The following is a 25067-nucleotide window of genomic DNA, read 5'->3' as shown; positions in this document are numbered from 1 at the left end:
TGAAACGAGTAGCTTCCCAGCTCCAAGAATACAGCCTGCATTTAGGGGGGAAAAAAAAAGGTGGAAAAGAATCTAAACTAAGTATGAAACGCTTTTTTAGAAGAGCAGATTTTCATTTGAACTGGAAAGCGTTTCCAGTGATTTCTCCTGTGCTGGGAGGGGGGTGGGCTGGGGACCGCTCCTGCTCTGGCCAAGGAGGAACCTCTTGCTGCAAAGAGCAAACTTTTCCTGGGTTTGGGGGATTAAACGAAAGGAAGTGCTTGTTCTGCTGAGGGTTAGGACTGGAAACCAGCGACCAGCCCAGGCTGTTTCGGATACCGTTTTCTGCAGTTTCACGAGGGGAAAACGCGAGGAACGAGGATACCTCCTGGCTCCCATTCCCTTTCCCACTCTCCACACGGAATACCTATGTATGAATGCATTCCCCCGTGCCACAAGCTGGTTTAATGTCACTCACTTTTAAAATCAATTCATGCAGAAGCTTCACAGCTGTAGGACATTTACTATTATTGCCACGCTTTTCATTGCCCGTAATTATTATAATTATATGTCACTTTCAATATGGCGCATAATTTCCAATGAGTTGCAGACAAGCATATGAAATTCCTAAACTGCCTTGGGAAGAAAAGGAAAGAAAGAAAGAAAGAAAGAAAAAGGAGAGAGAGAAAAGAGAAGAAGGGGAAAATAAAAGGAAGCAATGCTTAACAAAGCACAGCTTTTTCACAACGTTTTTCCCAATTTTACCAGTTTCAGAGTGCTTTTGCTCCCCAATATTCCTTGCAGGTTAACAAACGGAAAGGAAAAAGGACGTAGCACAATGCTGTGTTCAAAGAGGAAGCGAAACGCTCAGGAATGAGAATACCCCAAAAGCGACGTTGTCAACATTTCCACCGGCTGGACGTTCCCTTCTTCTCCTTTCTCCCCATTTATTTCTCCCCCTTTCCTCTTCCCCCCCCCCCCCCCTCCAGAATTAAGATGCGACCGCATCCCTGGTCCACGCTCAGCGTGCAGCAACGCTCGACTTTTTGACTGTAACCACGCGAAATAACCCCACGCAGCCTCGCACCCCCAGCACAGCTTTACCGTACCCCCTTTTCCCCGTGCAGATATTAACCGAAGAGAACCCCCCTCCCCATGCTCAAGGCACTTCGCCCGCTGCCTCCGAAGTTCCCAACGGTGTCACAAAGGAAGAAATTAAGAGTTTAATAAAGAAAAGAAGCCGGGCGAGAAGACCCACGGGAGGGAGCGTGGACACGCCAGCCGCGGCGAGACTTCCCCCCCCCCACCCCGCTTTCATCTCAGCGTTGATTTTTAGGAAGGAAAATGAATATAGAAGAAGGGGGATGTGTTCGGAGGGTGGATTTGGGGGTACGGGGGTGTCCCCCCCTTCAGTCCCCCCTGGGCGCTGCGCCCCGCTCGGCCGGCAGGTGGCGCGCTCCGCCAAGGTGGGGGGCGAGCGCGGCGGCGGCGCGCACGGGGATTCGGGGCGCCGCGCACCGACTCGGGCCTAAACGACTCCGCGATCGTCATTATTTGTAACCATAGAGCATGAATTACCTCTTGAGGTCATCAGTGAGAATTTACGACTGGTCAACAAAAGCACGTGATTCCCAAACGCACCCCCCACCCTCCCCCCCCCCATATTTGGCCGCATACATAGCAAAAACGAAGTACAGTGCATCGCTATAATTCATTAATACATCATAAATCGTCAAGCACAGGGTTATAACGACCACGAGCCACAAATCAAGCCCTCCAAAATAACCCAAATGAGCTCTTACTTTGTAAACTCGTTCTCAGGGCGCTACCCAAATGGCCCCGACTATCAGTTACTAAATTATGGGACCAGCAGTTCCATGAACGGTTCTTACAGAGATTCAAGCACCATGCATTCCAGCTCTTATGGCTACAACTACAATGGGATGGACCTTAGCATCAACCGCTCAGCCTCCTCCAGCCACTTTGGGGCTGTGGGGGAGAGCTCCCGCGGTTTCCCTTCTCCAGCTCAGGAGAGCAGGTTTAGACAGGCGTCTAGCTGCTCCTTATCTTCTCCCGACTCCCTTCCCTGCTCCAACAGCGAGAGCCATGGAGGCAAACCCGCCCCGTCCCCCTCCGACCAAGCTCCTTCTGCCAGCACCACCAACACAAATTTCACAGAACTAGACGAGACCAGCGCGTCCTCGGGAGCCGACGAGGGCACTCCAATAAGCAGCAGCATCCCCCGAGCACAGGCAGAGCCCATCGCGACCTCCACCGCAGCAACAGAAGGGCAGGCACCTCAGATATTCCCTTGGATGAGGAAACTTCACATTAGCCATGGTACAGCTACTTCTTTTTCCGTCGTTGTCGTTGTTGTTGTTTATTTTCTCACACCCCTCTCCTTTTCTCTCGTGTTTTACTGTGTTTTTTAATTTCCTTTCCCCTTTTCCTCCTCCCCCCACCCCCCCACTCCCCCCACTCCCTTTTTTCTCTCCTTCCTTTTATTCCGTGGAGGCGCTTTGATCAGAAACGCAGCTATTTATTGCTTTTGTATTTCTTGCTCTGATGGCTGCTTTAAAGCTGCCTCTGGCGCCTCGAAGGGGTGAGGGGGGGGCGATTTTATTTAACTTTCGCTATTCTCTCCGTGAAATGGGCGCTTATTTTCAGCTCGTAGCTCTATGTGGATGGTGGGAGAAGGTAATTTAAAAATTGAGGGAAGGGGGTGTTCCTTGGGGGTGTGTGGGGGGGGAGAGGAAAGGAAAGAATTGACCATTAAAATGGCATTATATGCACAGATGGGTCTCTCAGTCCTTTCCTGCTCTTATTTTGCTGGGTGTATTCTTGACAATCTGCTCTTGAGAAAACCAAAATTGCGAGGAGATACAGAGGAACAGAGAGACACCATCACCCCCCACCCCACCCCCCCAACTACACACACACACTCGGCCCTGTTTTCTGCTGGAGAAAAGAGCCTTAAACCTGAACCCCCTGCAAAGAGACCGAGAAACACCCGGGCAAAGGGGGGGGGGGGGGGAAGGGGAGATGCAAAATCTCTCTTCTCCAGTTAAATTATGAACACTGAGTTGCGAATACCGGTTCTGGAGGGGCCGAGGGTGGGGGGGTTTACACGTGTCTGGGGGTGTGCGAAAAAGGCGGGAGGGGGGTTGTTATTTGAGGAATAAACAGCATTCCAAGCTGCCCGAAGAAGGCGAGTATTTTACCTCGGTTTTACAATATATATATTTATCTATATAGCCTTAAGGATAACAAAAATCTTAGCAGAAAGCAAAACCCCAACCCCGCTGTTGTCCGTGTTATTCAGACATGACTGGACCAGACGGGAAGAGGGCGAGGACAGCGTACACTCGCTACCAGACCCTGGAGTTGGAAAAGGAATTCCACTTCAATAGATATCTCACCCGCAGGAGGAGAATAGAGATCGCTCACGCTCTCTGCCTCTCCGAACGCCAGATCAAAATCTGGTTCCAGAACAGGAGGATGAAATGGAAGAAGGATAATAAACTGAAAAGCATGAGCTTAGCCTCGGCGGGCAGCGCCTTTCAGCCATAAAGTCTAGAGGAGGAATATCGAGGGAAGAAGAGGAGGCGAGAAAGAAATCCGTAAATAAATAAATAAAGCGCAGATTTTAGTTTCCGAGTACTGTACAGTGAGGCACCTTTCTTTCGGCATGTTGTTGATATTCTAAACCAACGCGTATGGTACCGTTATCCCAGGACTGAGTCCATGTCGTGTTCTGTTTGTTATTAAATTTGGGGGTTTAAATCTTTTCTTTTTTTTTATATAGAATTAAATTTTATTTCCAGATGCTCCTCATGCTGTTGTTCTTCTAAATGTCTGTGTCCGTGCTCTCTTGATGCTTTCTGGAAAGCTAGCATGTCTTATGTGAGCCCTTTAAATATTATAACTTATTTATAAATCGAGAACAGATACGGTTGTGTACTTGTTCGGTTTCTTTTCTTTATGCCCCCCCCCCCCCCTTTCCTGAGTTTACTGCTTTTGGGTGAGTTGTTCTCTGCCTAAGCTAAAAAAGGGGGTTCCTGCACTACAGTGGCAGAAAAAAAAAAAAAAAAAGCTAAAAAAAAAAAGCTAAAAAAACCCAAACAAAAATGTAAAAAAAAAAAGGGGGGGGGGTGAAAAAGTGAAAAAAAAAACCACCAAAAAAAGGCACAAGCTCTTGTATCTGTCTTAAAATTGTCCAGTCTGTGTTTTAGTTCGAACTTCAGGCCAGGATTTCGAGTCCCAGCCTTATTCTAAGACGTACTCTTAGACGTGGGTAAACTTCACTATTATAAAAGAAAAAAGATTATGTATAAAATCGGACCAACAATAGAGTGCTCTAATGTCTGTAAATACTAGAAATATTTCTGATGTGACTAATAGACGGTTTGTAGTGGGCAGAGTGAATGCAATGTTATGTGTAAAAATGGCATCTGTCATGTCTAGCTGCCTGTTAGTACTTTGCCAATAAGCTTTTTGTATTTGTTTGTAGCTTTACTTGAAGTCAAATAAACGTTTCTCCTACTCACAAAGGCTCCCAGTTGCACTTTATACACAAGCTCTGAGATTCGCAGCCCATGCTGGAGCCGCGGAGATGCCTGGCGTGGGGCTGAGACGCTGCGAGGAACTCTCAGCAGAGCCCCAGCCTCTCCTGGGCAGCTCTGGGGAGCTCAAACCCACCAAATATTCAAACCCAACGCCCTCCAGACACCGGCCGGCACAAACCGCAGCCCTTCACGGCTCTCCGAACGCCGTCTCCCCAAAACACCGCCGACCCCCCCAACCCATGGTAGCAGAAAAACTGGTTTCCAGTACTTCAAGTTGCAATCCCGCGATATAAAGGCAGATTTACGTGCATTTCAGGAGTTAGATCTACATACACACAAGCACATTTGAAAAGCCAGAGGTATTTATGCCCACATACGCGTATACATAAACCTGCGCTCTACAGAATCACAGATCGGTGTGTTTGGATAGATATATTTGAAATATATATAGATAAACATGGATATATACAGCATACATTTCTGCGCTGAGCTATGCCCAACTCTGCTATCTCTCGTCCTCGGTTTGTTGTGCTTAACTGCTTTTAACTCCTAGTCTCCGGTTTAACATGTAAATAACATCTCTGCAACTACTGACATTCACTACAACGAGTCTTTTTGGCTGCAGATTATTTAACATCATCAAAGATGGCAAATGTTGCCATTTCGCTACCTAGGGAATCTCCCAAGGCACGAGATACTCCGTTTTAAAGTCGCTCGATTTGGCAAAACGCCACTGACATCTCTACAATACAGCCTAGGCTTTTTGTTCGTAGCAAGTAAAGTTGGAGCTTAAAACTTACCAAACTTAATCTCCCACTGTTTAGGTACTTCTTAAGTGATTTTGAGAGGGATGTGAAGTGGACTGTCAGGTCCCAAACCATTTGCTCGCCTTCCCTTGATTTTTTTTCTTTCTTTTTTCTTTCTTTTTTTTTTTTTTTTTCACTAATAGCAAACTATACCAAAAGTGGGTATGACATTTAGATGTCAAATGGATAGGGTTTTATCTAGAAGTTAGATCGTAAAAATCGCCCAGACCTCAGACAGATACCCCTCACTGGCTCTCAAAAGTCACGTGAGGTCCATAAAGTTAGTTTTATGGTTTTGGGGAGTTGACAATGTACAATATATTTCACATTCTCTAGAATGTTAAGTGACACTTTAACTGCTTGGTTTGGCTTGTAAGGGGCAGCAATGGGTGAGCACTTTTCCAGATGAGATAAACGTTGCAATTGCAGGGAACATGTTTTGCGGGTCCAGTTTTCAGTCCAGGGAGCCAATAGACTGGAGTCCTGAAAGTAAGTTCTGAAATATTATCTGCTTAAACTGTTTTAAAGGGTTGATATGACTAAAGGCTGAGAGGGGAGGAAAGAGGGTCTGTCTCTCTTTCAGAGCTTTATTTCTCACTTTTAAGAAGGTCTTAATTCTTATCCTCCCGAGAGCTGGAACTGCATTACATTTCCATCACAGCTTCGAGGCCCGCAAGTAAACTTTGTGGCAGCGGGACAAATAGAAAAGCTGTAGAGATTCATTATCATTGCACGGCAACTCCATCCTGTCTTTGCCGGGGACATGTGTACTTCAGCCAAAGTTTGGGTTTATCCTTCTCCATTGCGCGTTTATTGGAGGCGATTTCGGCGCGTTTCGAACTGCTTGCAAACAGCCACAAACCTGAACCATGACTTTGCATGTCAATCAGCGATATTCTGTCTGTGCTTTTCAGGGTGTTAGCACCTTTTGGTTTTCATTATTTTCACCTTCTTGCCATAGAAATGCACTTTTCTGTTTCCTTTCGGCCTGTGTAGAGACCGATATTTTTTGCCCCAGGGCTTTCCCTTCCTTTCTCCTCCCTTTCCCCCCCCCTCCTTTTTCTCCCCATTTTTCCTTCCCTCCTCCCCCCTCTTGGGTTTCCTTGGGTTTTTGCCCCCCTAATAATATAAATGAGTGTCCTCATATTCCCGTAGTTCGTTTCTCTCACACGGAGCCACTGACTGACCACTGTTATGTCTCCAGCCTGTCCTGAAGTGCTACAGAAAAATAATCAGAGAGGCTGCAGTTTGCAGACAGAGCGTCCAAACCTTTCTGAGCTCACCGATATAGCCCAGATTTCCTTCTCTCCCTCTCAGGGCTGACATCGTTCTGGAAAAGGCAGGCAGCAGCCTTTTGCTTTGGGAAAATAAACAAGTTGGAGGAAAGGGCAGGAGCGCGGAGCCTGCGCGGGTGAGGGGCGAGGGGCTGTGCTGGGGCTGGCCGGGCAGGTGGCCTCAGCCGTGGGCTCAGACTCCGCGACCGCGCAATAGAGCAAAAGCGAGCAAAATAGGGCTGATAGAGACAAATAGAAAGGGGGGAGAACCCTATAAGCCAACCCTGGAGAGGTTGCTTATTTTGCAAGCCTAGTCACCACATTTGCAGGAGAGGTGGGGGACTCTTTGTCCACACCTGAACCAACTCACATCAATTCCACACCCACCCACCCCCCACCCCCCCCCGCCCCCTATCTCTGTTTCAAAATAAAATCAATTTTTAAACAGAAAAGTTCAAAGCGGAGGTGCTGGGGAGGGGAAAGGGGGGGGGGGGGCTAGAATTTGGAGCACTCACAAGCTTTTTTTCCCCCCTCCTTTTTAGGGTAAGACAACATTTGGTGGACACATGTCCGTCTCTCTTACACAAAGCAGAATGTCCCCCTTTAGCACACTTTGGAGATTGCTTTTCCTTCCCTGGGCTGTTTTTCCTGTCCTGCTCCATGTGTCTCCTAATATCTTTGCTATCATTTGAACTTCTGGCTTCTCCCTGTGCAGTCAGGGGGTGGCCAGTGCAATCCTGGAGCCCTCTGCTCTGAAAACCTGTAAACGCAGATTCAAAAAGCTGGAAATTCAAGGAAGGGAAGCGGGGTGCAGGGAGCTTTTCCTATTCAGCAGTCTGGTTTTATGCTGAGCAGCCTCTCCCTAATCTCTGTGCAAGCTGGACGCCTCCTTTTTGAGTTAATAATAAAGATATTCCATGGGATCCTAAAGGGCTTCTATGGCATGACCTTGAATGGTGAATTTAGCCCCTCAAGCTGCAGATGGTTTGTCTACACTGGGTTATAAACGCTGGAAGAAGGGATGTGGGGAGAGGCATGTGATCCTGCTGGGGTTAGCCCGAGCGATGGCCTTCTAATTCCTTATCCTCCTGGTCTCTGCTGGTGACTAGAAATCATTTCTCCTGGTTCAAATGATAAGTAGTGTTTTAGGCAAGAAAAGTGTTACCTCTTCACTTCAATGTGTGTTTGAAATGTAACTGTAAGTTCAATGCATACAGGTACCCATAAACACTCAAATTCAAAAATATATTAATCCATATATGTAGCCATACATCTATCCATTCATCCACCTCTTCCCCATCTTTCACCTGCATCCCTGATTCCCACATCCCACTCCAAGGGTTTTATACAGTCCCAGGCAAAGTTTCCTCCCAAAACCACTCTGATCACAGGCAGCACAAGTGGTTTTCTTCTTACATACCACAGTTCCTAACCCTTTGGTGTACACAACATGTTATTCCAAGGGGAAAAAAAAGGCATACCAGGACAGCCAGCCCAAGGGGAATTTGCAGTGCAGTTTAGCCCCAGGACTTTGTGGTGAGGAAGAGATGCCTGTGGGGGTGACAACAGGGATCAACCCTGTGCCACCCCTTTTATTTGAGCATCCACGGTGCAGGGATGGCACCCAGCCTGTGCCACCACAAAGGAACAGGGACTGGATTTTGTTGCTGTCATGATAATATCACCCTTCCCATCACTTTCAATAAACCCTGTCCTCTCTGTCTGAGATCTGCTTTCTACCCGCAGCATGTAGGACATTTTAAAGATAGGACTTGTTTGGGGTTTTGTACCAGCTGGATTTTGGAGGTTTTATTTGGTGATTCTGTTTCTCTTACATGGCATTAACCTCCATCTTCCTGTAAGGCATAAGCAGGGATCATTGTCTACCATTTTACAGCCTGGAAGGGGTCACAAGCTTAACACAGGCTTCCCCCCCCCCCTCCCCCCTCCCTCCCCATTCTTTAAAGAAAGGGGAAAAAAAGGTCTCCCTGTTGCTGGTGAAAAGGAAGTATAAGGAGAGTAAACAGGAAAACGGAGCTCTGACCGTGCAGGTAGGCGGGGATTTTCCTTTGCATTTTTCATCGTTTCTCTCACTTTAATGGCATACATCAGACATGGGACAATTAGTTCTTCTGTAGCTGTAGAAGACAGAATAAATACAAAGAGCTTTAATAACGGCTCTAAGAATATGGAGAATCCCTAGCACATGATTACTGCTTACAAGGAAAATCTCCTTTTATAAACCCTTGGTTTTGCAGATCTTTCTGTCAGGACTCTGGGTACACATGGGGGAAGCCTCTGTGTGACTCCCCAAAACCGGGTCTGGAGAGGTACGTATGGGCTGTTTGCCCCAATTGAATGAAGGCTTCCAGAGCTCGGAGAAGCTTTCCCAGGAGCTTACCTGCTTCACAGCACCTCTCACATCCAAAAATGAATGCAACCATATGACATTACACCTATTTTTGCTCCCTGTCCTCTCTAGCTTTCCCCCTTCTCTGAAGGTTTCCTATTTCATTTACTAAACGTTATAGAAACCCCACTGCTGCTTTGAAGGGGAAAAAAACCCAAACCCCACAGCAGTTATTTCTCACCCAAGAGCCAGCCCAGGCTCCACAGCCTGAAGGAGCCAAGCTAAGCATCTGTATTAATTCCAGCTCCCTTCAAGCTGCCTTTTGGAGTGTCTTCCAGGGCGGGCCAGGGACCCCCGTGCTCAGACTGCTGCTGAAGGGCGAAAAATAGATGAAATTTCACCCGTAAAATACCCATTTTGGTTCTTAGGATCGTTCAGCAGTAAATAGGGGGGTGGGGAAATGCATTTGTGAGTGGTTTGGAGAGTGTTTCAATGCAAAAGGCAGCCCGAGGTTGCAACGCCGTTGTCAGGCCACTGTGAATGTCACGGGTTTATTGATGTATTTATTTTGTAGGGCTCTTTTTCGTCAAGCTTTCCTGTGTTTTAGACTTTCTTTGCTCACCGGGTTCAGGGTAACAGAAAATTCCCTCTCACTTAGGTTTTAAAAACCTCACCCAAAGGAGCAAGCAGAGCAAACTAAAAACAACCCCAAAACAAAGAAACCCCACCAAAAACAAACTTCGCCAAGGTAACCTAGTTACAGATGTGTATGATGCCTTATTTTATTCAACAAAAAGTGATTAAAATCTGTTAAAGGATTTAATTAAGAGAATTAAATGAAAAGGAAGGGGCACAAATGAGTTGGGAAAAAAAAAAGCGAAGCTATTCTAAACGATTAAATCGCCATTTTAACAGTATAATGGGGTTTGCATACTGAAAAGAGAAATCAGAGCTCATATCTCATCAATAATTCATAGGCAAGAGGGATCATTCCGAGGTCAGCAGACTTGTACAGCCCCGGCTCCTCTCTTGGAGGAGAGGGTGAGCATCGTATCACAACACAGAGCGGGCCCCGGGGGCTGCCGGGGCACCTTTGCAAGGAAAACATAAGCTCCAGGGGTTTTTCTTTATTTCTTTCCTTCTTTATTTCTTTTCTTCTTCCTCCTTTTTTTTCCTTATTTTTTTTTCCCATTTTCTACCCCTTCTTTTTTTCCTTTTTTTCCTTTTTTTTTTTTTTCCTTTTAATGTACCCATCCCACTGCGCGGGTGTGCTGGGCACTGGCCGTAACCGAGGGGGAGGGCTGGAGAAGGACTGGATGTGGTTCATATTGCTCCACTACAGACACACACCAGCAATGTGGTATTTAAGCCAAAGGGATCTCCTTGTTCTGTTTGTTTCTGGCCCCAGAAATGAAAGTTGGGAGGCGGCGGGTCCCTCCTGCCTTGGCAGAGAGGCAGCGACTAGAAATCGCACTGCTCAGGCTGTAACTCTTGTGGTTCACTCTATTCAGAAGAAGACTCTGATTATTCACCTATTTCTTTGCCATAGTCCTGTAAATGACTCCAGCCCACACTCCTGTGTGTCCAGTTCCCCCCCCCAAGCTTTCGAAGGAAACCACCCTCTTCCCTCCAGCTCCGCTCCCCGAACCCTTTTCCCTCCCCCACAGCTGAATTTCAGGATGAGGATTTGCTCTTTCTTTACCCCAGCCCCTTCCTCTTTTTTTATTACACGTCCGACCTGAAGGGAACGAGTTGATGGGATTATTTAAAACCCTCTTACTAAAGGTCTCTCCTCAATTAGGGAACCCGAAAAGGACTTTTATGGGCTTTGGCTCCTCCTCCGGGGTTTCTTTCCAGTCTTAGAATGGATTTAAGAATGACATTTTCTTTCAGAGTGTGGCTATTTCGGTGTCTGAGCTGATTTTTCCCATTCTTTCCTCTCCTAATGTTAAATAAATGATATTTGGAAGGAGGTTGATAACTTAACTCGGGAGGTGTCCACCCGGCATAGTTTTTCCGTGTTCTGTTACCCTAAATAGCTTTAAAAAGAAACTATTTTGACAGCGAGCGTTGAAAGAATAAGACTAGTACGAGGTTTTTCCCCGGCTTTGATTTATCTCTTTTTAACATGTGTATGTATGTCTCTCTATATACACACACACATATATATACCCTTCAAGTCAAAACAAATTACAGCGCCGGGATTTGGGGGAAAGGACGTTTGTTTGGTGCAAATCTGGGCTGTTTATGTAGGGAGACTCTGCAACACCGGGGTGGAGAGGGGGGTGGTCGTGCTGGGATGGAGAAGGGGAACGGGCGCCCCGGGTAGGGGGATTTGATGCGGCTTCCTCGGCTGTAACGTCCCCGAGCAGCCAGCAGAGCCCGCTTCAGACCAAGTTCACTGCCAGCGGGGCCGGGCCGGGCCGGGCCGGGCTGGGGCGAGAGTGGGACCGGCTGCCCGCAGCCCTCCAGTCCTTGCTCGAGCCCTCCGGCTTTCCCTAAGTAACAGGGGAACCCTCTTTTTCTGCCGAAAAAGGAAGAAAAATCACCCCCAAAATTAGATCAGGGGAAATAACCGCCGTCAAAACCTCGTCGAGGAAATCCCAAATAAAAGAGAAAGAAATTATTATTTCTTGAGGGGTTTCCCCCATTTTGTTCTTTTAAATGTAAAAATGTGGGGGGACCAAAAAGGGTAAAATAAAATCAGTGGTCTAAAGCAGCAATGGGTGATGTGGACAGAAACATCTGATGTTTGCAGAGCTCTGATTTTTTTTTGTTCTTCCTTGGGTAGGGAAAAAAAAATCACAAAGAAATGTATCTTTTTACCCCTTTTTTTTCCTAAGTAAAATAAATAAAATAGGAAAATCAGCAGCGCGTTGGTTTCTAGAGGCGTAGCCGGTAACTCTGGTCTTGGGGGGCTTGTTAGTACAGCATTATAGCTCGAGGGGTCAAAAAGTTGAGGGTCAAAAGTTTACGCTGTGCGTGACTCGGTCTTGTGTATAACCCTGATAGACTGATGTCAGTGGGAAAAAAAAGAGGGAGAGAGAAAGAAAGAGGGAAGGGGGGGGGCGAGGTGGGAGGAAGAGTCTCTGCTGCTGGGCAGAGATGAGAGAAGATGATAGCGAGGTGGGAGCGACCTTCAGCCGCGAAGGAAGAAAGGGGGGATAAGAAGCTGCGGGATTTTGGGGTGGGATGTGTGTGGAAAAGAAGGTTGATTTGGGTCTCCCGCGAGGAAACGCCGAGCGAGTCCTCAGTGGTTTTATTTTAAGATGAGCCCTGAAACGCTATTTGGAGTGGAATGAACAGAATATAAGGGGAAATGCATTTATTCAACCCAATTACGAGGAGGTCCCTTTAGGATATTAAAGCGAGCAGTTAAAAAATAATTTTCATTCTAGCGTCAATTTTATTTGGGGGAAAAAATGAAAAAAAAAAAAAAAGAAAAGAAAAAGAAATTCAAAAGCCCGATAAGTTTAGTGAAAATGTGGTTCCAAAATCTTTACTTGGAACCAGTTCCAGAATCCGAAGAGGTGCCTGGCCCCCATAGAGCCGAGCATCTTTAATACGGACTCGGTAGGAATGCAAATAATCATCCACAACAAGAAAAGAATGACAAGAAATAACGCCCATGATTTACTGTTCGCATTTCTACCTTAATCGTAGAGAATCTGAAATAATGATATAGAGGCAAAAGCAATGGATTGATGGCTTAAAAACCCCCAATATATGTATTTAAAAGCGGTTTTAAGTGCTCGTTTCGTCCCTCGCTCCGGTGAAAGCAGCTAATTTCGTTTTGCAGCACGTTTTCCGCCGGAATTTGAATGAAATGGTTTCTATTTCTTGCTTGAAATGTGACTCCACTCTGGTCACTGCAACAGTTTAATGAACTGATATAATAAATATTTCCCTTGGCATTTCAAAGTTATTTCTACACTGCCAGACTTTGAACCCTCCAAACTCTAAATATTATTTGCACTGGGACTGGGGAAGATCTTTTCAATAGCTGCTTAAGCAAACAGTCGTAGCAATGCAAACTCTTCCCTTTTTGCCCTGCGACTCCCCCCCCGCTTTTAAATATTTTCAGTGCTTAAATACTTATAACAAGGGTCATTTTTCTTGGAAGAGAAAGAGAGAATATTAGAGCCCTGGGAAAGGCATTCTGGAAAATCCATTTGCTTTCCCGATGCGGATATATTCATGGAGTAGGTGAAATTCAAGCGAACGTAAAGCGTTTTGTTTCGCGTGATAAGATTCAGCTTTAATTAATTGCCATGAATTTGCTTGGTATTTATAAAATATCACTATATGAGGGCTCCGGTTTAGTTGTAACTTGGGTGATCCATCTCTTCGCCCTTGTAATTACTGCACTTATCTCTCTAGAACAGTCATTTCTACTCCAGGTTTATAGAACAGGTAATGGATAATAAAGGCCATTTGTTTTCGGGATATTAAAACAAGCAGGTATAATTTCACGGCAATAAAGGAAAAAAAAACCCAACCCAAACCACCTCCCAACTTTCCTTCTAATATTCACTCCTACATCAGAACGTTTAACTTTCCATTTAGGGACGCGCGTTCGTTTGAAGTGGGTTCATTTGGAGAGATGTGAGGAGGGAGGGAGATAGGGGAGGGGAGAGGGGGGAAATTAAAGGTACCATTTCCAAGGATATTTCTAATTTATCTCTCTTGCTCGGGACGGACTCGGCTTAACCCGAGAGTCTCCGAGTACCGGCCAGGCGTTGCAAACACTATTCAGGGCACTTTTCCTTCTCCCGATATACATTTATAGTTGTTATTATTTTCTCTACCGGACAATCAATTGAATGCGCTTTTTAATCCCGGTTTACTCTCCAATGACCTCTTTACCGCGGTCTTGGAGCTGGCGGTGTTAACAGGGAGATAAAGGGTGAATCCCCGCAGGGATGCGCTGCTCCCCCCTCGCTGCCTCGCTGGTTTTAAGGGGAAAAATATGGTTTTAAAATATTGTTATCTGAAATGAAAAGGACACCTAAGGCTGGGAAACCACGCAGGGCTAAAATCTGCTTTTCCCTGCTGCAAAGCAGGTGTGGGCCGATTCCTACCCAACCCTTCAGCCTCCTTCCCTGCTGTTGTACATCTCGGATGGTCGTTATTAAATGTTTTGCTTTAAAGAAGCGCCTTAGCCCTCCGTGCGCGGGTGATACACACACACACAGTTTCATACAAGAAAGTTTGCGCTTGGAAAAGGGTGGAAAAAGGCAAAAAGAAAAGAAAATATCCCTTTCTTCATTGCTGCTAAAGCCGAGAGAGAGATTTCAGAGGAAGGGGGGGATATAACAGGGAGAAGGGGGGAATCATAAAAGCCCTACAAATGAAAGCGCGGAGCGGTGCGGAGGGCGCGCGGCGCGGGGTGAACCGCGGGTCAGCGCGGCTCTCGGCGGCCGCCGCGCTGCGGACACGCCTCGCTGTTTAACAAAGACTGACAAACTATGAGATTAATACCAAAACTTGCGGGTTTCCCACCCCAAAATGCTCAGAGGGCCTCCCGGCGCTGCCGGGAGCAGCTCCGCTCGCCTTAAAGGACAATAGTGGTTTATACTGGGGGGAGAGGGGGGGAGGGGGCACCCACTAAAAAAAGGCAGAAGAAGAAGGAGAGAGAGAAATTAGTGTTCTTATCGAGAATTAATCTCATTGTAAAAGCAACACTGGGAAGAGAGGGCGGAAAAAACGGGCTAGGGTGGGGAGGGGAAACGGGCGGGGGGGGGGATGGGGGTGTTTAGGGGGTTCTATAGGATTCCGCCTGCAAAACCTTCCCAAGTTTGGGGGGAGCCCCCTCGGGGATTACTCCGAGGAAAAGACCCACGTTTTGCTAAGGTAGGTACCGCTGTCGGTGTTACACCTGGGCGGTGGGCCAGGCTTCGGAGGTGGGGGGGGGCACTAAGCAGGGAGTACCCTCCCCACCGAGTGCTGCCTCTTTTGGGGGAACCACATATGCGCTCAGCATGAAGAATGGGATAACAACCCCCCTCCCTGAGCTGGCAGGTGCCTTTGGGAGGGTTTTGGAGAGGGTCGAGGGCTCCCCTGGCCACCCCTTGGCGGTGGACACAGGTCGGGGGATCCGGGAGACACCCCTTTCCTTCCTGCCTGAGGTTACTTTGGTGTGGAAAAGAGCCCGGGTGGAATTTGCTGTGGGAAATATGCGGCGTGGGGCGGTTTGATAGAGAAAGCTGTGAAGAAGGGGGCTGGGAGGGGGGCACCGAGGGGCTGCCTTTAATTTGGGATCGGAGGCAGCGAGGGGAGAGTTCTTGGAGGTGTTTGGGGGGAAGGTGGCTGGTAAACGCTAGGGGTGCTGGTTTGCTGGCACCGACCCCTGCGTGCCACCGGGAAGGAGCATTAAACCTTTCTCTTTCCTATTTTTTTCCGCTAAGAATGTGGGAGGGAGATAAAAATCAGGAATAGGCCTTAGTTATGGCTATTGAAACTCCTCTCCTCGGTTAGGAACAGGCTGCGAGGAAATCCAATAAAATAAATCAGAGAGAGGATTGGAAAGGAGGAATAACATTTCAGTTAATAATAATTAAAAAAAAAAAAAAAAGGAACTCTGATAGGATTGGTTCTGTGGAATTATTTCATGGCATCCAGCTGCACGTTGTACAAGCGGATTTTATTTGGCTCCTTACTTTGATGGCAGGGTTTAAAGGGGAAGGTGAATTTTAGAGTGGCTGCTGCTCCCCGGTATAGGTCTGTGGAGGGGGGAAATCTGCTCCATGCAAAAAGCGGCTTTGCTTCACTCTGCGACTTTGGTTGGGAATCTGGGGGCTTGTTTTGGCGTGTAAAATGGTCTGGGGGTTGCCCCAGGTGCATTTGGGCTTATTGCTTAAAATATGCCGTCCTTTTTCAGTTTCTCTGCGAATTATATGTTTTATCAGGAAAACCGACTATTCGCGTTAAAGTATCCGAAAAATCTGCGGACATCGTGTGTCCGGGAAAGCCCAGGGACATTCGTGCTTGGCCACGGCTCTTTTTATTAGGAAAAAAATGAAGGAATTTGTGAAATATATTGAGGATGTTTTGCAGGAATTTTAATGGAGGGGAAATGCAGCTTTTCTCTCAGAGCCTCTTTGCTGTGGCATTTAAATGCAATTAATTCGGGAGATACTTGACCAAAAAGGTTCTGCCTTTTGAAATACAAATAAAAAAAGAATAGGGGGAAAAAGGAGGGGGGGGGGGATGTTGTACTTTTAATCTCTTGGGCAACTGTAATTTTAAACGAAATCTCAACATGATGCTACCCTCATTAGTTCCGAATGAAGGTTCATTACCTAGACAGGATGAATATTTTATTGCTTTATATCCCTTTTTCGGAAATGAAACGCCTTTGATCTTTTTCTCGGGTTGTAAAAAGAATTGCCTGTCATAAAAAAAAAGCGCCTGTCGTCCCATCTGCCTTTACATTCTGTATTTCTTTTCATCTGCTTCTTGCTTATGTCTATATATATAATTTATCCTTACATGCACGTATAAACCCAAACCTTAGTTGACCTCCAAGAACGAAAAATGGATTAAATCTCTGCACTGCGTATCAGAAACTCATTCCGCGCGTTTCAGGGTGGAGGGGACTGGGCAGTGGCGTTTTGCTTTTAAACGGCGATTATTTGGATTCGAAGCTCTTTATGCATCTCTCTCTATATATATATTCAGGAGATGATTTTTTAGCAGAGCGGTAAATTAACGTGCAAGGGATGGAGGAGAGGGTAGGAAAGTTCCAGGTTTTCTCTCCTAGTATTGGCTATTCGGATGCTGTGTTGGTGCTTTAATTAATCGTCTTTCCTCTGAAGAGTGAAATCTTTGAACCATCTTTACCTATAGATTAATTCCTGATCTCTCGAGTCCCAAAACTCTGCCCTCCCTCCCCAGAAGATAATTATGGCGGTAGGCGAAGATCTCTGACCAAGGAGGATGCATCTGTCTTCTATATGTACCCTGTAGATCCGAATTTGTGTAAAGGAAGTTGGGTCACAAATTCGTATCTAGGGGAATATGTAGTTGACACAAACACTACAGGTCACACACCCAGAAGGCACTAAAAACAAACCACCACTCCCTCCCCCCCCCCCCAAAAAAAAGAGAGCCACCCACACCCCACAACCTTAAATAAAAGGGTGAAACCAAGATCTTCACCAGAAAACCGTTTTCTGGCTGAAAAGAAATACTTTGGATTTGACCTTAGCTCAACTCCAGCGCTCCTGCGATAAACTTTATCATCACTTCGAGATAAAATCTGTGCTTGAGGGGAGGTTGGGGGAAGAAGGGGGAGGAAGGGGCGTTATTGCTGCCATTTAAGAACTAGGAGCCCACTATTGCTTTAGGTTGTGTAATCTCAGCACTGACACCAACAAAACTAACATATATATATATATACACACACATACATTACTGCTTGCGAGGAGCTTATTGCGCGTTTCGGGTTTAAACCCGGCTTTGTGGGGTGGTGGCTTTTGAAAGGCTGCTGGTTTGCTCTGGCTTTTAAAGCGTCTTTATTACCAGAAGGGCGAGCGGAAGATGCATTAGGACTTGGGCTAATTCGCTTTTGTAATTGTTCATCAAGTCCCTGATTCCCTGCTCGGAGGATGGGCTCCCTTTACCACCGGTGCGTGGGAAAACGGTCAATCTCAGAAATGTGATTTAGGACACCGGGCACCCCGAATTAGCTGATGAATTCCTTATCGATCCCCAACGAGCCCTATTCATCTCTGCCAGGCTCGTCCCTTCCCGCATCACCTTGGCGGGGGGATGAGCTGTAACCCCCGCCCGCGGGGACCTCTGCAGAGCGTGTACGGGGGCACTAGCGGCGAGCCCCGAGCCCCGCAGAAATCATTTTTTACTTCTATTTTAATGAAATCTGGTTTTGCTGGGGGGGGGGGGGATGCATTTATTTTTTCCCACCCCTCCTCCTTCTCCCACACTCCCCCCCCGCCCCGAGCCAAGGACACACCCCCGGAGGGGTGGGGGCCAGTCCTCGCCCGCGAGGCTCTGCGGGGCTCGGGGCCGACAAGGCCGGGGTCGGGGCTGGGGGGGGGAGCGGGAGCCCCCGGTCGCCTCCCGGGGGTGCTCAGGGCCCCGGGAGAGCCCGGGCTGGGCAGGTTTCCTTATCCGGGGACCGCGGGGCCCCTCGCCATTGGCCCGCGCTGTCACATGGACTCAACTTTGTTCACTTGACAGTAAGTAGGAGGGTTCCGCGAAACAGGAAAACGAGTAAAGGGGGGGACGGGGATAAATTTTAGGAGAGATAGATATATATATTTTTTTTTTCCGTGTGTGCAATTCTAAGAAATTAATGGCCATGAGCTCGTTTTTGATCAACTCCAACTATGTGGACCCCAAGTTCCCACCCTGTGAAGAGTATTCCCACAGCGATTACCTTCCCAGTCACTCGCCGGAATATTACGGCAGCCAGAGGCGAGAGGGCACTTTCCACCATGACGCGATGTACCCGCCGCGGTCAGCCTGCGAGGAGCAGCTCTACTCCTCCTGTCCCAGCGCCGGCCGCCCAGCAGCGCTGCCGTCCCCCCGGGGTCACGGCCGTCCTCCACCCGGCTTGCGGGGCCACCTCCCCGCGGCGGGCCCCCCCCGCCAGCCGGGCACCCCCAGCCCGCCGCCCTCCTGCAGCCAGGACCCCCGGAACCCGCCCGCCCCCCCCTGCAAGGAGCCGGTGGTCTACCCCTGGATGAAGAAAGTCCATGTAAGCACGGGTAAGTGAGCCGAAGCGCTTCGCTTTATACCGAGTAGCACCTCAAAGTCTTGTAGAAATCCTATTGCACCAGTTGTAAAATAACCATTCGCGGAGATTTACGATCGCCTGTTTGCAGAGCGGTATAATTACATCCTCCATAAATTTTTATTGCTCTGCTTGGCCATGTGCCTTTGAAGTCTCTGTTACCATCCTCCTCCAATTTCTTGCAGGCTACTTTTTTTTATGGCTGTTGAATCTTCATAAGTTAAGTTTTATGTTTTCGTAATTTGTATTTAAGTGGCGGGTTGAGTAAACTTTTACTATCCCTCCCCCTTTTTTTTTCTTTTTTTTCTTTCTTTTTTTTTTTTTTTTGGTGTGTGATATTTAATAACAAGGAGTGTCTGCGTTTGCCTGCTTGCACGTGTGCAGGGGGATCTTTAAAGATTTGGGTATAATACAGTGATGCTCAAGTAGAGGTGTGCGTATATATATACGTGTGTGTGTATATACACACGTAGAGGGCATGGAAAATGTGTCTAGGGGACCTTATAAAAACGTTTAGACAGGAATACACGTCAAGCAGCGAGGATGGAGGTGGAGATTTGCAGATAGGTTCTGGGTGTATTTTTAGCAGGTTTGTGGTGTGTGTTTTTTGAGTGTATCCCCCCACCAAAAGAATGTGCGATGCTTTTTTGGGGGGAAAGGACCCGTGAAAGGAACAGCTCGGTAATTCTTCTGCTCTTTGTTTTGTTTTTTTTTCTTCCTTTTTTTTTTTTTTTCTTTCTTCTTCTCCTTTTTCTTTTTCCTCCTTTGTTTGTTCAGTAAACCCCAATTACTCAGGAGGGGAACCGAAACGCTCCCGTACAGCCTACACCAGGCAGCAAGTCCTGGAGCTGGAGAAGGAATTTCACTATAACCGTTATCTCACCCGGAGGCGCAGGGTCGAGATCGCCCATTCCCTCTGCCTCTCCGAGCGCCAGATCAAAATCTGGTTCCAGAACAGGAGGATGAAATGGAAAAAAGATCACAAGTTACCAAATACCAAGATCAGGTCTAATTCTTCCAGCTCCTCTGCCAGCCTGCAGATCCCACAAGGAGGATCTCAAAACCGATCCCATGGACCAGCCACCAGCCTATAACTATTCCTTGGATGCATGGATGGATGGATGGATAGATGGATGGATGGATGGAGTGTGCGTGTTTGTGAGTTTGTGTGTGTGTAGGGAACACATGGTACTTTGTTTTTAATGCTCCGAGAAGCAAGGGAAGGAGGGGTGCTCTTTATTTATAGGGGAAACAGGGAGACCCAGCTGCAACAAAGCAGAGCTGGGCTGTTGTGCCTCTTCCATTAAGAGGAGGCTGTAGATAGTAGTTTTCAGATTTGGCTAAGATGGATCCTTGTTTCATCTTTAATCACGCCAAGCTCTGCCCCATTTGTCATGTTTACTCTCCCGTACAAAGGATGGACCTTATGTCTGCTATTACCTCGACAACCAGCGCTCACTTTAATAAATGAGGCTCAGTTTCTTCAAGACGAACTGGATTTTCTCCCCCCTCCACCTCCACCCACCCCCTTTTTTCCCCCCCTCTTCTTTTTCCCTTCTCGCCTGCCAGCCACGAACGGGAAGTTTCTATCCCGCCATCCCAAAGACGCGGCGATTCTAACACGGCCCTGCCATGGAGTGGGGAAAACGCAACAAACAAAATCCAAATCCACAGGGGTGTGAGGAGGGGGTGGTGGTGTTGCTCCAGGACACTGCGCTGGTCCTGAGTGGAAGTGGGGGAATACCCTGGGGGCGGGGGGGGAGGAAGGGATAACTAGGTCAAATGGGTGGTGGACAAAGAAAGCAGGAGGATAGGGAGTGCTGCAGACACCACCACCCCCCCGCTATTTTATTTCCAGTATGTTAATAGTGATTCTGGGAAGGGAAGGTGGGGTAGTTTAGGAACAGGGTGATGAACTGTGGCACCTGGATTCACCCCCACAGGCCAGGGTGAGGAGGGGGGAGCCCCCCTCTCCTGCTGTGGCGCCCAGTTTTGTACTGAAAATGTGAATTCGGGATGGAGGGGTGAGGGTTTGTCCCTCTGGGGTGAACCAGAGCTTTGGCAAGCCCCCCTACCCCCCCCCCGTCGATACCCTTCCTCTACTCCCTTTGTCCTTCTTGCTGTCTAGGATTACCTGTAATGAGCAGAGAAAAGAAACAACAGCAGAAACAAAAAGCGCAATTGGAAATAAATCTGTTCATTGTGAACCTGCCCCTGCGTGGTTTCTATTGTGGGGAGGGGGGTGCTGACTTTTTATTCTGGTGAGGATCAAAAAAATACCTATTTTCAAGGAATGAATTAAAGAGCACGTTTGTTTTTTACAGGCATTTCTGGTGTCAGTGGCACAGCCTCAAGTCCCTAATGAAAACAAAAGATATTTGACTAGGGTATATCAGCCTTAAGTACTGCTAAGCCGTACATATTATGATTTATTTGTTCTAAGCATATATTAATATGCTCTTCCCAAACTGGGCTCAGCCAAAACAGAGCGAGTCATTAGCGCTTTGCTTTGCTGTGAGGAATGGATGGAGCGATGGATTTCTCTAGAGAGACTTCTCGAGTTTAAAAAAAGACCCCAAATCTCCTTCTCCGAGGTAGTTAATGCATTAATGAGTCTAATTTTTGCACAGATGTTTCTCGGTGTTTGCAGGTTTTCTGTGTGTTCTGATATTACAAAGGAGCTGGCTCCTGCGATAGCTCAGAGCCTGACAAGCAAATAGATAATCAAGAAGACAAATGGCTCCTTTTGTGAGCCGCAGCTCTTGTATTAATTTTCATTTTCTTCCTCATAGAAAGTATCGAAAATACGGTTCAGGACGAAATAACATTCCAGTCCTAAGTTCCAAATATATAAAAACTGGACTATTGTGCTCAGGGGGGTCTGTCAGGGGTGGAATCCGTGGCACCAGCTGAAGAAAAGGATCATTTTCTTATACTCTCCTCTCCAGGCAAAAATGACTTTTGCTTATTTGTTCAATGTTCGTGGAATTCTCCCGGACCCCCCATCAGGACCGAAATATTCCCCCTGCATTTCTTCCCAAACAAAGGCAAGGCTTGAAATATTTCCAAGCCAGGGTGTGTGGATGGGTTATTCCTTGAGTTGTAGTAAGTCACCGCACGGCCACAGCGCAAATAAAGTGTCGTCCGTCCCCCCCCCCCCAAGTGTCCCTGCCCCCAGCTCGAACAAAGGCCGCTCGATTTTTCTTTCTATTGACATTTTCATACTTTAAAATAATATTAATGTAGTCACATGGCACAGCTGTGATGTAGGAGAAATGGATTTATGGCTGTATTTTTGGTTAACTATAGCGGGTTTAGCAGCAGCAACTACAAACCTTTTAAGTTTCTATTTCAACCCTTCTTTTTTTCCCAGGGCGGGTGGCAAGGGCTGTATTTTATTGCAATGCCTGAGGTTGGGGTGTTGTGGGGGTGTTGTTGCATTTTATTTTCCTGTTTCTCTCTTTGATGTGCGGGGGTTGTAAAGAGGGTGTTATTTTCGAGATAGGGCTCCTAAGAATGGCAAAAAAATCGTTCTATTTTTAAAAAGAAAAAGGCATATGCTTCCAGGAATGCGGGGTCTATAGAAGCAAATCAAAGCTGGAAAGTATGAATAGAATAGAAGGGGGAGAAAAGAAGATTTCTATAGGACCTAAAAGTTCACAGCCATTAGAAGCAGACAGAAGCTAAGAAAAATGCGAGAATTATACAGAAAATCATTAATCACTTCTTTTCTTTAAATACTTATCCTTTTCCCATTGTTATTCAACAGCAAATCTCCGCAGACCGTCTGTTGGGAAAAAAGCACCCGGAGTTCTACAAGAATCTTCAGGGGAAATAATCTTATTAATAATAAAATCTGGATCGTAAAGGTGAAAGCTTTATTTTTGGGGGAGAAAAACAAAAGCAAAACACCCCCCTCTCAAAGGGATCCCCTTCCCCCAGACCTCTCACTTTGGAAGAAACCACCCAAACCATGAGGGCCGTCTCTGGGGCGTTGGAAAAAGGATGTGGGAGCGAACCAGGTAACAGAGCTGCTCTCTTGGCATGCGTTTCGGGTCTGTTTGTTGCCTCTTCCAGCAGAAACCTGGGGAAGCAGGAGGAAAAAAGGGGGAAAAAAGGAGCTCAAAAAGGAAAAATGGCAGAAAGCAAAACAACTCGTGAATGCTTGTGCGGGCTTTCCCTTCTGCTTTCTCGTTTTGTTTTGGCCGGTGTAAGCGAGGCAAGCGGCAGAGAGAGTTTCCAGGCGGGTTATTCGTGGTGAGGGGGGTTTGTGTGTTTCTCTTCGATTCGGGGCTGTTGCGTGTGCGGGATCGGCCCCGTGGAGCTTCTCTGCGGGGTCACTGGCGAGGCTCTAGGGGGGGAGTTCTGGGGGGGAAGCCTCTCTCTTTCCTGTTTTTAAATCCCTTTTCCACCTTTTTCCCTTTTACAATTATTTTTTTTCCCCTGAGCAACATCTTCCGCCCGTTACCGACGGGTGTGGGGAGGGTTTGAGGGGTTTCGGGGTGCAGGGATCCCTGGTGCGGGTGTCCCGGGGGGCCTGGGTGCCCCAGAGTGTGGGGGTTCCTGGGGATGTCTTTGTCCCGGTACTGCCGGGGTCCCGTTGGTGCTGGTTCCTGCCCCGTCCCGGGAGCGGTGTGGGAATACCGTAGTGAAGGAAAAGGCTGAAAACTGGGGAGACAAACTTCAGCTCTGGCAAGCCCCGATCGGGGGAAGAGAGTTCACGCAGAGGACACGTTTTCTAGGCGATTAGCTGTGTATTATAGCCAGGGAATGACCTCGCAAACCCCTTGACCTCCCCGAGGCTGGACATTGTGCTGAGCCCGCAGCGCAGCAAAACTTTGCGTGTGCGAGGTCCCGCCGGCCTGGCCCTCACCGCGGCCTCGGGCCGTGGAAGCCGGGAACCAGCCCCGGGAGGCGGGGGGGGGGGGGGGGGGGGGGGTGTGAGAGAAAGGAATGAAGAAGGGTCTTAGAAGTGGGGTTATTTCTGCTTTCTCACGGTTTAATGGTTCTGCTGCCCAGCCCGGGCCCGACAGACGCTTTCCCCTCTGATTTCACTTCAAAGCCCTCTGTCTTGGCGTGTTGCTTCGGTGTGAGAAAAGAGAGGGAAGGCGCAGAGCATCCGCGCAGCGTTGGCTCGGCGAGCAGAGCCCTGTTTTACCCCCCAGACTCGGAGGGGGGGGAGAAATAACCCCAACCTCGCAGTGCAGGAGCGGAGCCCCCCGCCCGTTCCTGCGTCTCATCTCGCTTCTTATTTTCAGAAATTCCTTTGTTTGAGAGCCCCCCCCCCGCTTTCCCCCCGCACCTCCTCCCACTTCGCTCCTGCCCACGGCGCTCTCAAAAGCCTCTCTGTGCCCAGCTGCCTGCGCGGAGCAGCGCGGAGCTGTGATGGGGGATCCCACCCGGGGCGGGGGGGACACTCGGGGACCTCTTTCCCCCCCCCCCTCCCTCCCCACCGAGCTGGGACCCCCATTTCCTTCTCCCAGCACCGGTTCGGCCAGAGTTGAGCCCCTTTGTTACCCCTTAGTCGCAAAATTAGACAAAAAAGGGTGAGAAAATGATATAACTCATCCCACTGAGTAGTTACTGGACAGAAAGGGTATAGAGGACGTAGAAATAAATATATATGTATATATCTGTCTAGATAAGCAAGGATAGGGGGGGTCTATTCGTATATAGGTGGTGGTGGGTGATAGTATGCCCCCTCTATAGCTCTGGGTAGCTTTAAAGGCTCGGCGAGCGGGTTGGGAGTTTCTCAGCCCCAGTGACAGATTTATGATTCGCAATAAGAACGGCGTGTTTAAATCCGTAAATCAATCTCGCTTTCTCACTATATAAACGTTCATTTTATCTTTAGAAAGAAAACGGCTTTGATCACGGCACCTCGGAGGGTGAAGCCGCTGTTTATGGCCGCGTTTCCGACCCTTTGAACTGGGGGCTTGAAAAAAATAAAAGAAACCCCCGAAACGGGTGCTTCTTTTGCATGAAACAAACCCAAAAATGTCAGGGGAGGTGGAGAGGGGGTATCTGCCCCGTTTGCTGCCTGGGATGACTCTGATCCTTTCCTCCCCCTCTCTTTTTTAGTGTATTTACTCGGCTCCATTCACAGGGACTCTACCTTTTATGACAGGGAAGGAAAAAAGAAGTGGTTGTGTGAAGCGAAAGTTGCGGCTTCTGAATCGAGCTGAAGTTCCAAAATACCCCCTTCCCCCAGCGACAGAACCCCCTTTCAATTGGATTTCCACCCCCCCACTCCTTGACCAAGCGTCTCTCTACCAACAGCGACTTTCACTCGATAAAATCGATTCCGAAATAATCGAGGACTTTTGAAAATGAAGC

General features: G+C 47.7%; 2 protein-coding genes and 1 long non-coding RNA gene across 5 annotated transcripts in view; 2 read left to right on the top strand and 1 right to left on the bottom strand.

Annotated features, from left to right (window-relative positions):
* The window catches only part of LOC133206847 (uncharacterized), a 29021-nt gene extending 10507 nt beyond the window's left edge, over positions 1-18514 (bottom strand). The window contains exons 1-2 of the long non-coding RNA XR_009723887.1: positions 18375-18514; positions 8669-8762 (exon numbers count right to left, since the gene is read on the bottom strand). This is a non-coding gene — a long non-coding RNA (uncharacterized LOC133206847). The remainder of the gene's footprint in view (positions 1-8668; positions 8763-18374) is intronic.
* Positions 1147-3806, top strand: HOXB5 (homeobox B5). The gene is made up of 2 exons (XM_061343110.1): positions 1147-2319; positions 3302-3806. The coding sequence occupies exons 1-2, from the start codon at positions 1770-1772 to the stop codon at positions 3547-3549; spliced, it is 798 nt and encodes a 265-aa protein (XP_061199094.1). The 5' UTR covers positions 1147-1769; the 3' UTR covers positions 3550-3806.
* HOXB4 (homeobox B4) lies at positions 5533-20938 on the top strand. Of its 3 annotated transcripts, none has more exons than XM_061343108.1 (3): positions 5533-5839; positions 18285-18705; positions 19509-20938. In XM_061343108.1, exons 2-3 carry the CDS (start codon positions 18291-18293, stop codon positions 19823-19825), a joined length of 732 nt encoding a protein of 243 aa, XP_061199092.1. In that variant the 5' UTR covers positions 5533-5839; positions 18285-18290; the 3' UTR covers positions 19826-20938. The 3 variants fall into 3 exon arrangements, with proteins under 3 accessions (XP_061199092.1, XP_061199091.1, XP_061199093.1); XM_061343107.1 differs by lacking the exon at positions 5533-5839 and adding an exon at positions 14703-14827; XM_061343109.1 differs by lacking the exon at positions 5533-5839 and adding an exon at positions 17811-18174.
* The last annotated feature ends 4129 nt before the right edge of the window (positions 20939-25067 follow it).

The sequence above is a fragment of the Neopsephotus bourkii genome, unplaced genomic scaffold, assembly GCF_033783945.1.
Source record: "Neopsephotus bourkii isolate Nb327-2 ecotype Australia unplaced genomic scaffold, CSIRO-AGI_Nbou_v1 NB_1821, whole genome shotgun sequence".
NCBI lineage: Eukaryota > Metazoa > Chordata > Aves > Psittaciformes > Psittacidae > Neopsephotus > Neopsephotus bourkii.
This window is presented reverse-complemented; position numbering and strand designations above follow the sequence as displayed.